The 14,835-nt window shown below is 43.4% G+C and overlaps 1 protein-coding gene across 1 annotated transcript in view; it reads right to left on the bottom strand.

Annotated features, from left to right (window-relative positions):
• Positions 1 to 2,249: 2,249 nt before the first annotated feature.
• astn2 (astrotactin 2) overlaps positions 2,250 to 14,835 on the bottom strand; it is a gene marked incomplete at both ends in the record, with an annotated part of 472,482 nt that continues 459,896 nt past the window's right edge. Inside the window, 3 exons of the mRNA XM_080756633.1 lie at positions 2,250 to 2,484; positions 7,820 to 8,003; positions 9,440 to 9,540. Of these exons, the coding sequence (XP_080612759.1) occupies positions 2,250 to 2,484; positions 7,820 to 8,003; positions 9,440 to 9,540 (520 nt within the window). The remainder of the gene's footprint in view (positions 2,485 to 7,819; positions 8,004 to 9,439; positions 9,541 to 14,835) is intronic.

Here is a 14,835-nt window from a genome sequence, read left to right on the forward strand (position 1 = left end):
TGGAGAAAGAGACCGGCTGTCTACGGTTAAATGATTCAGTTATAGGATAACGTTTATCCCGCATATGTGTTCTCTCTACTGATTGGATAAAGTTGGTGTCCCAAACTGAAAATGTATTTTCTGTGACCTCAATTACAACCTGAACTTTGAACATTCAGTGAAACCGTCGGTGGTCTGGGGTTTTCTCTGTTTTCTTAAGTCTTTTGAGCTGTAATGAAAACATAACATTTTGCCACCAATTGTCACCACCATCACCATTGAAGGATTTTACCTGTCAATAATACATCTGACGGATGTTCCGGCCCGATACTTCCGCCGATACCGTCTCTGCCTTAGGTTTTGACCCGGCTTTTCTCTTCGCAGATGAGTAAGGCTGGGACCGAGGCTAGGGGCGGGGAGGAGAGACGGCTGGATAAAAAAATAAAAAATAAATACAAATTATGTCACCAGACCTTTAAAGGAATACTCAGGATTTTAATGATGTTTTCCCAACCATTAACCTTTGTTCTCATCCCTGAACTTTATCACATGTACATTCAGTTTGCCTCCACTAACCACTGGTTCTGATGTGAGGAGATTTGTGTGCGTGCGTGCGATGTGCTCACATCAGAACAATGAGATCTAGGTTCAAAATTGGCAAAGGTTCCATTTGAGCCCATTAAAACTGGGAAAGCATCTGTTTGCGTTGGCTATTCAAAAATAGCAGATGTAAAAACTCAGGGCTGACCTGACGCCCATTCTACAAATTCAGTAGTAGTCCTTAAGTCAGTTCTGACTTAAGGACCCTTTCTGGACTTTTCGGAAATGTTTCACAAATAGCAGATGTACAAGCTCGTCGCATGGCACGAAGTGACACGCTATGATCTTGTACATCTGTGAATAGCCCACGTGAAAAATCGAAAATGAGACACCTGATGAAGTGCAGAGCGATAAGATGTCCACATCCAACATGTATGTTATAACCAAGGCCACAGTATCAGGTTACAGGCATATTAAATACATAGAAAATGTTTTATAACAAATAAATAAATAAATAAAATTGACAGGTTTCAATCTGGTGGGTACTGTAGTGTAGGTATGTCCTGCTAGTCATTTAAAGTGTTTAATCTAGTGGTAGATCTAAATTTAAAACAAATTATAAACTTGGTTTAAGTTAAGATACATCTTGAGGGTTTTTTTTAAAGATTAAAACAACAAAAAACCCAGGTAACTATTTGTGGCATACAGCAAAAGGAAAGGACTGTACATCGTTATAAACAAGAAGTGATATCTTCAAGAGTATATTACAAATTAAATGGAAAACTATGAAGAAAAGGCTATTTTAAAAGCTATGGCAAAACAAATGTAACTATTTTTGATCATTGTTTTTGCTTGGTCTTGGATGCATAATACGCTGTTTAAATTTAGTTCCACTTTTAAGTTCAGAGAGATCGATTCCAAAATATCTATCAAATCTGTGTTTTGGATAGTCAGTGTCGCCTACAAAACCTGGTGGCAATATGTAGTGCTTATTAGATCTGTTAACTTTGCTTCAGATGTTTGATTGTGTGTGTGTGTGTGTGTGTGTGTGTGTGTGTGTGTGTGTGTGTGTGTTTGTTTGTGTGTTGTGTATGTATGTGTGTGTGTGTGTGTGTGTGTGTGTGTGTGTGTGTGTGTGTGTGTGTGTGTGTGTGTGTGTGTGTGCGTGTGTGCGTGCTCTGAGGAAGTCTCTTTTTTAAAGCACCACGAAGTAACTACAATATTACATTCAGTGTTTATTTTTCTTTCTTTCTTTTTTTAAGTCAACCCCTTTTCTCTGAACGATAATTTACATATTCAAACTGCACTCTTTCATATTTGAATGTTTATCCCCCCCGTCCCAAATTTTAATAAAAGTAGGCCACACAAAAAATACATCTGCCCCCCCCCCCCCCAAGTAGCTATTACACAATGTCCAGTGACTTCGGAGGTTCTTCTAGGCTCTCCTGGTCTTTTTCCAAAAACATTACCAGTCATTTGGAGAGACACCTGCCAGCTGCAGTGTGTTAGCGATGATGAGGCGGTACATTGATCAGTGTCATCTTGCCCGGGAGGAAGGAGCAACAACACGTGCGGCCTTCAGGTCTTCCGAAACACAAAGTTCTTTTAATCTGCCATTTCACAAAACGGTTTGCTTTACGGGGGAGCGACATCTCCTCGAGAGTGTAACATGGAGATGGCGCTCCCCCGTAAAGCAAACCGTTTGACTAAAGTAACCTCTAGGCCTCGTCTCATCGGAGCTTGGTGTTGCCGTATGTGTTGCGTTGCACGGAGATGAGCTTCTCCATGCAGGCGATGCGTGTCTCATGCAAGGAGCCACTGCTGCTGGGGGGCCGGACACCCTCCTCGCTCCGGCAGTGCACATACGCCATGGTGTCGGTGCGGCTCTGGATGTAGGCGCTGCGCAGCAGGGCACGGCAGTAGCGGCTAATCCTCTCCACCCTGCGCAGGATCAGGTGAGCTTTCCTGTGGAAGGAGGCGGCGACAAAGGCCATGAGGAATCCACGTGTGTGACAGTGTTGATTTCGTCGACTGCAGCTATGGCGAAAAATGCCTTTTTTTCCACAGATGAATAGCTAAATAGAAACTAAGCTATGATGGCTAAAACAAAATATTTTGACAATTATGTCAAAAAATATAAACTAGACTAAAATGTTAGGGTCTTGAAGGGAAACGTTTTGGGAACCACCACTGCATGCGCTGTAGAAACGTTATACTGTACGTGAGCGACTGGTCATTCCCAGATCCCTATTGGGAGCCACGCAGTCATTAGACCCCGTCTTGCTCACTCGCGCCGTGTGCCATGCATAAATGTGTGTTACATCACAACCCTGATGGGATGGGGTTTCCCAGCCCCGAAGGATGACGTAATAGCAATGTGGATATACGGTATAGTCAATAGCTGTATCCCCTGCTGCATAGACAGCTGAAAGCACTATACATTAAGCCAGATTGAAGTGGAGAAGCTACCAGTCCATGTGCATAATGCACGCATGCACGCGCGCACACGCACGCACGCCCAACATGCAAAACACTTTCAAGCCTACTATCGTTGCTTTCGGGCCGAAAACCTTGTATGTCCAAAACCGTTCCTTTTATTTATTAAAAATATATAATAATGTGAAATAGCGAAAACAGCCAATCTACAAGCTCAGGTTGAGAGCTTGTAGATCCCATGCTGTTTCTGCACCAAGGTTTTTCCGACCGACAGCAACAACATTCTGTATCCTATAGAGCAGGGGTCTTCAACAGGGGGTTCTGTATCCTACAGAGCAGGAGTCTTCAACAGGGGGTTCTGTATCCTACAGAGCAGGGGTCTTCAACAGGGGGTTCTGTATCCTACAGAGCAGGAGTCTTCAACAGGGGGTTCTGTATCCTATAGAGCAGGAGTCTTCAACAGGGGGTTCTGTATCCTACAGAGCAGGAGTCTTCAACAGGGGGTTCTGTATCCTACAGAGCAGGAGTCTTCAACAGGGGGTTCTGTATCCTATAGAGCAGGGGTCTTCAACAGGGGGTTCTGTATCCTATAGAGCAGGAGTCTTCAACAGGGGGTTCTGTATCCTATAGAGCAGGAGTCTTCAACAGGGGGTTCTGTATCCTATAGAGCAGGGGTCTTCAACAGGGGGTTCTGTATCCTATAGAGCAGGAGTCTTCAACAGGGGGTTCTGTATCCTACAGAGCAGGAGTCTTCAACAGGGGGTTCTGTATCCTATAGAGCAGGAGTCTTCAACAGGGGGTTCTGTATCCTATAGAGCAGGAGTCTTCAACAGGGGGTTCTGTATCCTATAGAGCAGGGGTCTTCAACAGGGGGTTCTGTATCCTATAGAGCAGGGGTCTTCAACAGTGGGTTCGGGGACAGGTCTTCAGGGTTACTACAAGGGGGTCCGCGGCGGTCCGCGGTCTGCCAAATCATTTTCAACTTTGAGGGATTTTTTAATTGACTGTACTGGAGTATTTCCAATGTTCTATATTTTACTTCTACTCCACTACATGTCGGGGGCAAATATTATATTAATACTCCACTACGATTATTTGAAAACATTAGTTTCTATTTCCTTGGAGCCAGCCAGGCAGGGAGGGATGGATGGATGGATGGATGGATGGATGGATGGATGGATGGATGGATGGATGGATAGAGAGATAGATAGATACTGTACATAGATAGATAAATAAATAAATTCGCCTGTGACCCTAATGCCTTGCTAAACTGCATGGGGGTTCTTAAAATTGTAGGTGTAGGTTGATAATCAATGGGAAGTAATCAGTTACAACTTATAACAGAAACAATGCAACAAGCCTGTGGCCAGTGGCGTGCACAGATAGACACCCCCTAGTGTCCCCTTTTGGTGTTAGCATTATGTTATGCTTTAGCTATTGAAAAATAGCAGATCTACAAGCTCATAGCGCGCCGAGTGGCGCGCTACGAGCTTGTAGGTCTGCTTTTTTTGAGAAATCGAAGAACGACTGACATAGAAACATAGCTTTTTCAGAAAACTGTCAGGATGTAGAAGACATTTCTAGAATCTGATCTCAGGTCAGAATGGGTTAAGGCAACCGGCCGGTTCCACGTGCTAGGTGGTCTTTTTCCTTTCTTTTATTCTGTTTTTGAGGTACATAAAAAGGTCTTAAAGGTAATTAAATTGTCACGTTACTGTGAACGGGGGACCCACTGTCCACAGGTTGAGAATCAGTGTGTTTCAGTGTAATAACTCCGTTGGTCAGTTGTAGGTATTTTCAGGCTATATGCTCCATGGAAGGAGTTGCTGAGTGCTGACTATGCATGGCGTTTCAAATGGCCATTCTGTTACCTTTTAAAAGGCACCACCGATAGAGAGGGATCATAAATTACACCAATGAGGCCAAGCCCTGCCAACTTCAGGCAGTAAATAACTCCCAGTCGCTCATCCAAATGCTTTCCCTACGCACTTCCCTACGCACTCCTTACGCTTCTGAGATGTATAAAAACAATGCCATGCTAGCAGACTATATGTCGTCCAGTGTAAAAAACGCAAAAGCAATGTTCAATGTAAAAACCATAAAGAAATGCCATGCATCACTATGTCATCAAATGTAAAACATATAAAGGCCATGCTACACTTTGTCGTTCAATGTAAAAAAAACTATTTTTTAATGCCATGTTACATTATGTCGTCCAATGAAATGTATGTATGAAATGTAACCTAGATAAAGTGCAGCTCGGAGCACAGGTCAGGTAGGTCATTGTGGGCCGGCAATGTTTGGAATTCATGCAGTCATTATAGAGGTAAGTGGTTATCTGTAGAAGTTGAGGGATTAATGAAAATGTGTAGGAGAAATGTAAAAAAAAGATGTTTTGCAAAAACTTGAAAACGGTGACATTTCTTCCTCTGCCTTCGGCGGCAATCGGCAACAGCATTTCTACACTAATATATAAATGTAAATATTATAATACAGATGCGACAACATAACTCAAGTGTAGCGATAATAACCAGAACCTTAAAAATAGCAATGAATTAAAAACCTTAAAATAAAACTTGAGTGAATAAATGATAAACCTTGAAATAAAACCTTGACCCAGAGTGCTCTGCCAGTGCATATATTTTACACCTGGCTGCAACCATTAGCTTTCTCCTTGAGGGCACTCACTGTCCAGTGGGCAGAACACTGTGCTGCCACTTTGATAGATAATGATAATAATGACACTATACAGTAGCTCTGGCCATTGGCGGAAGAAGTACTCAATTTTGATGATGGAGAGGCCCACAATATTTCCACATTCACTACAGACTGAGGGTCACATTGCATATTTATATTGAAAATATTTCTGTTCAAAAGTAGGCGATCTACAAGCTCAAAACGCGTTACTTGTAGATCAGCTATTTTTGCAATATTTCCGTTGAAATTCTGAGTATTATTTTTGCTATTTTTGAATTGGAATCCTGAAAAGTAACCTTTTTATTTAATTTCAAATGCATTTAGTTATTTAGTTATAGTTATGTTGACTTAATGAACTAAACAAATACACATACATTGGGCACAAAAAAAGACAATAACATTTTAATACTAGTAATTAAGCTATAGAAATATAGACTGAAGTAATTAAAGCGGGTCATGTTGCATGTTTGGAATTGTAACAGCTCAACAAAATTTGCTGTCAAAATCAACACTGCCCTGGAACCCCCTCAAGTATAGGGCTTCCCCCGGACCCCGTGCTGAGAACCACTCTCAGTTTGGAGTCCTAATTATTGTGCGTGTGAAAATATTTGGGGCCATCGGAGCAGTGGCCATCTCCAACGCCTCCCCCCCCCCCCCCCCCCCAAAAAAAAAACATTCCACCATTTATTGTGCGGCCGCAGGCCTTTACAGGTAACCAGAGAAGTGGCTTTTTATGAATGAATATTATGGCCTCCATATACAAACAAGCGCCTTCCTTTATTCACTGCTACCCTTGTGGTGCCAGCGCTTGGAGCCCTGCGCCTTCGTTAAGGCCCAAAGACCCACAGCTGGCTCACTGGAGAACAGTCCTTCGTTTGCCGTCGGGACAGAAACCTCATATCTCCATATTTTAACTTTAGTTTCTTTGTTTGAGTATCGCGGCAAAAAAAATAAAGGCAAACAATGTATTTACGTGAAAGTGTCTTTGAGTTTTATGAATATTGATCAAATGACAAGTATTAACAAGAGAGCGTTTGACTAAATTGGATCCAATGGAAAATCCTGCAAAGTAATCGTCTTGGACATATGAGGTTATACTGCCCGACAGTGACACCTTGCAAAAACAAAGCCATCATTTTGTAGACTTAGCACTTGTTTGGTCCAGTGACCAAACGACTCTAGAAATAATGGAAAAAAAAGAGAAGGTAAATGAGAGGAAATAAAAACACAGGATGAACTTGAGCAAATGAATATGAAAATATATTGCGATGCCATGTGGCTTCTTTTATGAGATGTATGCTCTTATGAGATGGTACTCCAATGGAACAAAACTCGTCATGATTGGTTGGATGCCAACATGCCCCTAACCCCCCCCCCCCCCCCACCCCCCCACACACACACACACTCTCCTCGCAAGGCGCAGACAGACCCTTCTCGTTTTATGGGGCAAGGATTTGCAGCGAAAGCCTAAACCAATATTTTGCTGTCCAGAATTATTGCTGACCATGGTGTTTGTTTGTGTGTGTGCGTGCGTGCGTGCGTGCGTACAGTATGCCGTGTTTCCTTGCCTGTGAAAAAGGTGTGATCCACCTACCAGTATGTAGCAATATACGGTAACTTCACACCGCCTAGACACCATTATGGATTTTAACCACTTTGTCGACCGGAGTCCCTCAGGGCCAGGAAGGGCCAGATCAAAAATAATTGTTGTGGCGTAAAAGTACAATATTTGCCATGTAGTGGAGTGTAGAAAAGTAAAAGTATACAGAACATCGGGGGAAAACACCAGTAAAGTAAAACTATACAGAACATCGGGGGAAAACACCAGTAAAGTAAAAGTATACAGAACATCGGGGGAAAACACCAGTAAAGTAAAAGTATACAGAACATCGGGGGAAAACACCAGTAAAGTAAAACTATACAGAACATCGGGGGAAAACACCAGTAAAGTAAAAGTATACAGAACATCGGGGGAAAACACCAGTAAAGTACCTCAAAAACGTACTTGATACCAGAGTCCGATTCTAAAAAAAAACACCTTCTAAAAACCTATCCTAAGTTTTCTGAAAACCTTCAAATTCTTGTAAAAAACATAATGATGTTACATGTATAGCAATAGCTATATGAGACACAGAGCTTCCCACTACTGGTTAAAAGCACTCCTCACCTGGGGCCCAGCTCGTCCTCACTGCGCCAGACGAAGTCTCCAAACTTCTCGTAGTGGGAGTTGTAGTGATGCTGCACTCGATAGAGCAAAGGGGGCGGGACCTCCATCAGTGTGTTGTAGGCCGTCTGCTGCTCTTTGCCGCTGGTGTAGCCGTTGTACAGGTTGTACACTTTGTCAGCTATCTCTGCAGAGAGAGAGAGAGAGAGAGCACTATACAACAGCAGTTCTCAAAGTGGGGTGGGGGGTGGTTCCCGGGAGTCCCCAAGCAGCAATTAACAGTAGTTAAAGTAGAATTCCGGACAAGCCGTTTTCTCACAGAATTCTTATAATGTTATATCCATTAACCTGAGAGAAGGAAAATAATTCATCCCGAGCGCATCTCAGCGTCGACCGAGCACGGCTCTGTACACAGACTCTGTACACAGAGTTTTGTCCTAAATGGGCTTTCGTAAAAGGCGAACCGCCAATAAACCCATCCTCACTAGAAGAACAGGATTTTGAAAAACAAAAAACAAAAAAAAAAAAAAAAATTTGCCTCTACCACTGGTTAATGTATATAGGTTAATGTATATAATAACATCATAATTTGGTAAGAAAGCGGCTAGTCTGGAATTGTCCTTTAATGCAGCATCACAATTGTTTTAACTATTTTATCCATTTACACCGTGGCTATTCAAAAATAGTAAATCTGCAAGCTTGTGGCAAGTCACGGTACGTCTGCTATTCTTGAACGATTCTGAAAAATAAAGAAAATCTTTTGGAAAAGTTGATTCATCGGGGGCGGGGCAAGGTTTTAAGAGTTTTGATCTGCGATCAAATACACATGTATCAATTTGGGATGCCTTTACTTGAAAACGTTTGAGAACCACTGCTCTAAAACAGCGGTTCCCAACCCGTCTCCCCCCCCCCTAACTAACTAACTAAGATTTTAATTAGAACAACAATATAAAAATAAATAAATAACAATTTTTTTCTTTAAAAAGATACCGATATACTTGATAGCAACTTTCAATAAACTTGGAAGAAGATGATGGTTACTTATTTTGTAATGCTAAATTGTGAGACTGAACCCAAAGACTCCTACAGTCTGGTTATTTGGAAGGGTTTGGAGGAATTCCACATCCGACATTCAAAGTTCAGCTACTTGATAGAAACCTCACTGAAGCAGTAAATAAATAATGAACGGGTTTAATTGACTGATCATTAAAATAAACATGCAGAGGCATACAGCACCCGGCTGCCCAATGCCTGCTGTGTTGCTTGTTTTCTCTGTTTTTGTTTGAGCGGTGCCCCATATTTGAGTGTGTGTGTGTGTGTGTCCATTTCAGCACGGACAGCTGCAGTAGCGCTCTGTGACCTGGGGTGGCACTGTTGGGCGGCTAGCGCTGTGTGACCTGGGGTTTGCACTAGAGTTCAGTACAGTACCTATAACAATAACAGCATAGTTGCACCACTCACATAGATGTAATTTTTTTAAATTAAATCTATTAACTGTTGCAGCCCCAGTTAGCAGGCGTGAAAAGTGACTAAGTACATTCACTTAAGTACTGTACTTTACTTGAGCATTTACGATATCCAATACTTTTACTTCTTCTCCACTACTACCAGTTAGTAGCCTACCTTCTGCTCGACTATCGTCCACCATTGGACAAGATGTCCTCACCGAGACAAAGCTGGACTCAGAGCGACTGCCTCGGCTGTCCACTGCATGGAGAGTAAACCTGAGAGAGAGAGAGAGAGAGAGAGAGAGAGAGAGAGAGAGAGAGAGAATTTTAGGGCATGGGCATCTCAAGCTATGCCCGTACATCTAGACGTGTGTTGCACAATATAGATAAGTGTTTTCGTGTTCACAACCATACATTAAACTGGCGTCAATAATTTTGGCAAATAATTTTGGCAAAAGATTTTGGCAAATAATTTTGGCAAATAATTTTGGCAAATTATTCATATCATGCCCCACCCGGATATGCATGAGCTCCATAGAGCCTGTTCAGGGGCCCTATCCAGAGCCCAGGCAGAGGCCTGGACAACTATTGGTCCGACCGACTTCACTCCCTGCGGGGGTGTGGAACGCGTGTGGTGAATTTGAAGTCGGTGAGGCAAACGATTCTCGAGTTACGTGCATTACAGACGTACAGACAGACAGACGTACTGAGACTTGTAGTAGCATAAACACAAGCGATGCGACATTGACGTTGTGTGAGCTTGTAGATCTGCAATTTTCGCTAACTTTGAAATCGGATGTAAGCGATTTAGGGTCCCGGTTTGAGCTTTAGAAAATGTGGTCATCCTTAAGGCCTAGCCTGAAGCCCCTTTTGAATATATGACCCGTGAGTAAGGAGCTCAGGAGGTAGTGGGATTAGCACATGCTGGGGAGGAAGTCAAGGTTTTAACAGTAAACTATGATAACAATGTGGAAATGCCATACACCAGGTTTTCTTGTGTTCCAAGCTGGACCTCATTACCGCCCCTTTATACCCAGAAAGATAAGATACTGAGGGACCATGGGCCAACAGGTCATGGTGCTGTATAGGGCCTGTAGGCCTATAATATGGGCCCAAACTGTTCTGAATATGGCTCTGATGGCGCAGTCCCTGCGGGTTCGAATCTTTGTCGGGCATCTATGCAAACACAATTGGGGGATGCCAGGTGGGGATTTATCATTGCATGTATACTCCTACGGGCTGGGGGCAGCACCTGTTATGCAGCGGGGAGTATTGGGCAGGTGGAGTAGGACGATGTCCTCCCGGTGGGGGCTCCTCACTGGCAGGTGAGTCAGTGGGATATATAGCAGTGTCAACACAGAAATGTGTGTGGGGCATAATGGCATAATGACTAAAGTGGGGAGAAAAAAGGGGTACAAAATAATTGGCTAATCACTACACAGAGATGATAAGCATACAACTAACTACAAAGCGCATATCTCCACCAGGCGGGGTTGTCTACAAAGTCGGGGGTTGCAGTCATCTCAAGGAAGCTGTGGGGGGGACTTTTCAACATAAATATGTAGTCGATTGGCTGTTCATGTATGGTGTTTTGGTAAAAATATAGGCACTCCCACTAAATGTGGATTGATTGTAGGGGTCGAGAGTAAGGCCCAATCCCAATTCCTCCCTTCGTCCTGGCCCTTAGCCCTTGCCCTTGCTTATGCGCGTTCACGTGAGGGGGAAGGGTTATCTCAATTGTCTGTGGAGCGAGGGGTAGGGCCGAGGGCGAGGGGTAGAATCCCCTTCGTTTGAAGGGATGTCTCGACGGGACTTAAAACGGAGCAACATCACTGAGGGCTGAAAGGCGGACGAGGTAAGAAGCCTTTTATGTCCTTTATTATGGAAAAAATATTATAATAACCAATATTATTTGAATGTATTAACAATCTGCATCGCCAAAAATATCGCAATCTCTAGCAAAGGTTAACGTTACCTCACATGAACTAACGATATGATGCGGCGTTGCATTCATACAACGTTACCCATTCATTTGGCGCCGCATCGGCGCTTTATTCTTTTTTATTTATCGCCGGTGCCCCGGTGATAGGCTACAACTCGGAAGCAAGCTAGCTTATTAGCAGGCATCAGTCCGACCCCCCTGACCACGATATGTCAACATTCTGCAGTTTTGGAGCTCTTAAAAGCCGTGAAATAGCCTACTGTACCTACATAACGCTGTCGCTGCATAACGTTGGCTACTCGCTGCAGTGATAGCTATGGTTTTATCATGACCAATGTTAAGCTAATCCCCACAAGTTGCAAAACTTACATAACTAGCAATCTTGTTGTTTTTTTCCCCAGGCAAACCAGCTATGGAAAAATATTGCAAGCTGCTGTGCAGACTGTACATTGGATGGAGATGAATCACGATGGCATTTTCATTGATAGAAAATTACTCTGTTCTTAATATTAAAAACGATGACCAGTGACCACAGCCCCTTCTTTCTATACTGTAAATTGTTTTTCCTTTTTCTAACCCTATATCTGTACCCATGCTATACAAACTGCTAATACAATAATCAATGAATCAGGTACAACTGTTGAGCAGGTGTCAGAATGAGCTATATCTAGCTGAATTACATTCTGCATGGTGGGCTACCAACATGAGACAAAACTACAATATATTTATTTCATCATAACCACAGCAATGTTATATTTACGTTCCATCTCTACAGCTTAAATCAAATGGAAAGTAGTTTCCAAAGTGGGTTATGGGCTAAATGATAGTTTGTACACTCAGAGTTAATTAACATTCATATTACAATATAAATTGGGGGTCCTAGAGACAGAAATGCCATCAAAGTTTGGGGACCACTGGCCTGCAGTGAGCTTGCAGATCAGCTATTTTCTGAGAACAGGTTGTATATCAATATCTACAAGGGACGTTCAATATTTAGGGACGTTCCAATTCCTAGGGGGGTGATTTATCTCCCTACCCCTTGACACTCATTATGTAGGGACAAGGGGAAGGGGCAAGGGCTGAGGGGTAGGGTTAAAAAACGAATTGGGATTGGGCCTAATAGGCTGGTATTGCGGCACTATGAGACTATGAGTCCAGCAGTGTCTGAGATGAGTTAGACAGACACACAGACAGACAAACGGGCAAAGACATCATTTCCAAGTCGCGGCCTGGTGGAGAAAAGGCGAAGAAAAGAACACCATAAGACAGAGGAAACCAGGCGACGAGAACAAGGTCCCCCCATTCATAAATAATACAGTACATATTTCACACTAACATCAAGGGTGAAAGTATCAACTGAGCTTTAATATCTCTGCAGAATTTGTGCTGACTCACCACTGGGGAACATCAAATAACCAAGAAACAACCCACTGTTTAAAAACCACTATCAATACTTCTGACTGAGTTAGAAAAGAGCAGTTGAGAGTACATTTTATTTTACATGACATTTATATGAAAATGAGCATGGATGAAAAAAAATCACGAGTAGGCAGATTTCTCTTTTGCTCCATCACAAAATGATATCTCTTTTTTCTTCCTGCTCTGGGCTCTCATTGGTTGCGTCTCACTCCTTCTCTGTCTTTTGTTTTGAGGGAGCATGTTCCGATGCCGCCAAGTGATTGTTTTGTTTGTAATATGGCCTGTTTGGACATTGTTCGCATAGTTTGTCCACTCTTGTTATTCAGTGGGGTGGATGCGGCATTCCCCAAGAACCTCACAAAAGACACAGAGGCCGCGAGACCCGTCCTGACTGCCTCGCCGACTCCTTTGCCCATCAAAACAATGCCGGCGCATAACAGTCACATTGTTTAAATTATGTGGCCACATAACTGGCAGTCGGATAAAAAGGGGTCTGGGAGTAGGGAGGGCAGGAGGGATATTTATCAGGGCAATTTGTTCAAGTTTAGTTTGGGACCCCGGATGTGGGTCTGTCAGTCCATTGTTGCCGATTTTTGGTTGGTTATAAAGGGGCTGGCATCAATGGCAGGTACTTTTCCCTTCCTCGGCCCCTAATTACACTGCTATTATGTATTAAAGCCCTCTGTGCTCTGAAATTAAGCCTTTCAAAGACTGAATGGGAGATTTACATTTGGTATGGTAATGAAACACAGAGAGAGAAAGAAAGAGAAGGACAAAGCACTCATTATGGGAGAAATGAGACATCAACAGAATAGATATTTGGGAAGGGGGGGGGGGGTATGAGCATGACCACAAAAAGGTATTTTGGCAAGAGTTCGGATCCCACTATGTTCACACTACTCCCACGGGAGATGACAACTTTTGATGATGATTTTTATCCGGCACACACGCGCACGCAAACACAGGGGCACTGCGGGGGGCTGAGTGGCGTGGCGGACAGACAGGGAGTCTGCGGTGGTGTGTGAGTGAGCTCACTACTGGCACTGGGCGGTGATAAGGATCGCCTGGGAGAACAAAGGAACCATCCGCGGTCTGGCCCTGCCGCGAGAATGTCAAAACATCCACTAACACAACTGGCAAAACACACAATCTCCCCACCGACACACACACACGCGCACAGACACAAACGCACGCACACACGCGCAGTCAGACATACAGATACACGCACACTCTCTCTCAGTTCCGTCTATCCTTTGCTGTCTCCAATTCCTCTCTCTCTCCCTCCCTCCCTCCCTCCCTCTCTCTCCTATTCCAAGCCGTGTCTGACTGCAACCTGGTTGTTTGGAAGTGGATTGGTTTTGTTCGTGTGCCACAGTTTTGAAAGCTCAGCAAACAATGGGCGTGGACAAATGGCGCACTAATGTTTGTGTAAATTAACAATGTTACCATTAAAGTAACCATTGTTGTCTAATTTAACGAGACAGCGGAGAGATGGAAAGAAATGGGAGATGGATGGAGAGGGAGAGAGAGAGACAGGGAGGGGGAGAGAGAGAGAGGGAGGGGGAGAGAGAGAGAGAGAGAGAGAGAGAGAGAGAGAGAGAGAGAGAGAGAGAGAGAGAGAGAGAGAATCAATTAGAGCAGCATTTCTGGCATGCTGAGAGAATGCTGGGCAGACTGGCATGCCTGCTCAATGACATCAGCGTTTTGGGCCCACATCAATTGAGCTGCTCCACAAATCAATCAAGGCCACCAGTAGAATATCATTCCTGAGCGATGGAGGAATGTGTGGCAGCCAGCCACAAAAACCCATTTCTGACTTGGATTTCAATACTGTACTTGGAACAGGGTGGTGACAAAGGACTTGCCCCCCACCCAAGAGTCCTTGAGGGGCTTACAGGGGGTCTCCAGCAAAAAGTAAAGAATTAATAACCCCTGCCGTGGTTTAGTTCTCAATAATGACCGGCTCGTAGTGATAGGACCAATTATGTAAACCTAACCTAGGTTGAAAATGAGTGAAGTATTCCTTCAAGTGGTCAGATGGGTAGGCCACATTATTTTCCAGCAGTGGTGGAAAAAGTACTAAAATGTTTCACTTTTAATACAGTAAGTAAAAGTATCAACACTGCAATGTAGAAATACTCAAGTAAAAGATGTACTTTTTGCATTGAAATCCCCATAGGGGAATTTTAGATCATATAAGAACTGTGATT

Source organism: Protomyctophum bolini (genome assembly GCF_963924005.1).
Source record: "Protomyctophum bolini genome assembly, chromosome: 22".
Taxonomy (NCBI): domain Eukaryota; kingdom Metazoa; phylum Chordata; class Actinopteri; order Myctophiformes; family Myctophidae; genus Protomyctophum; species Protomyctophum bolini.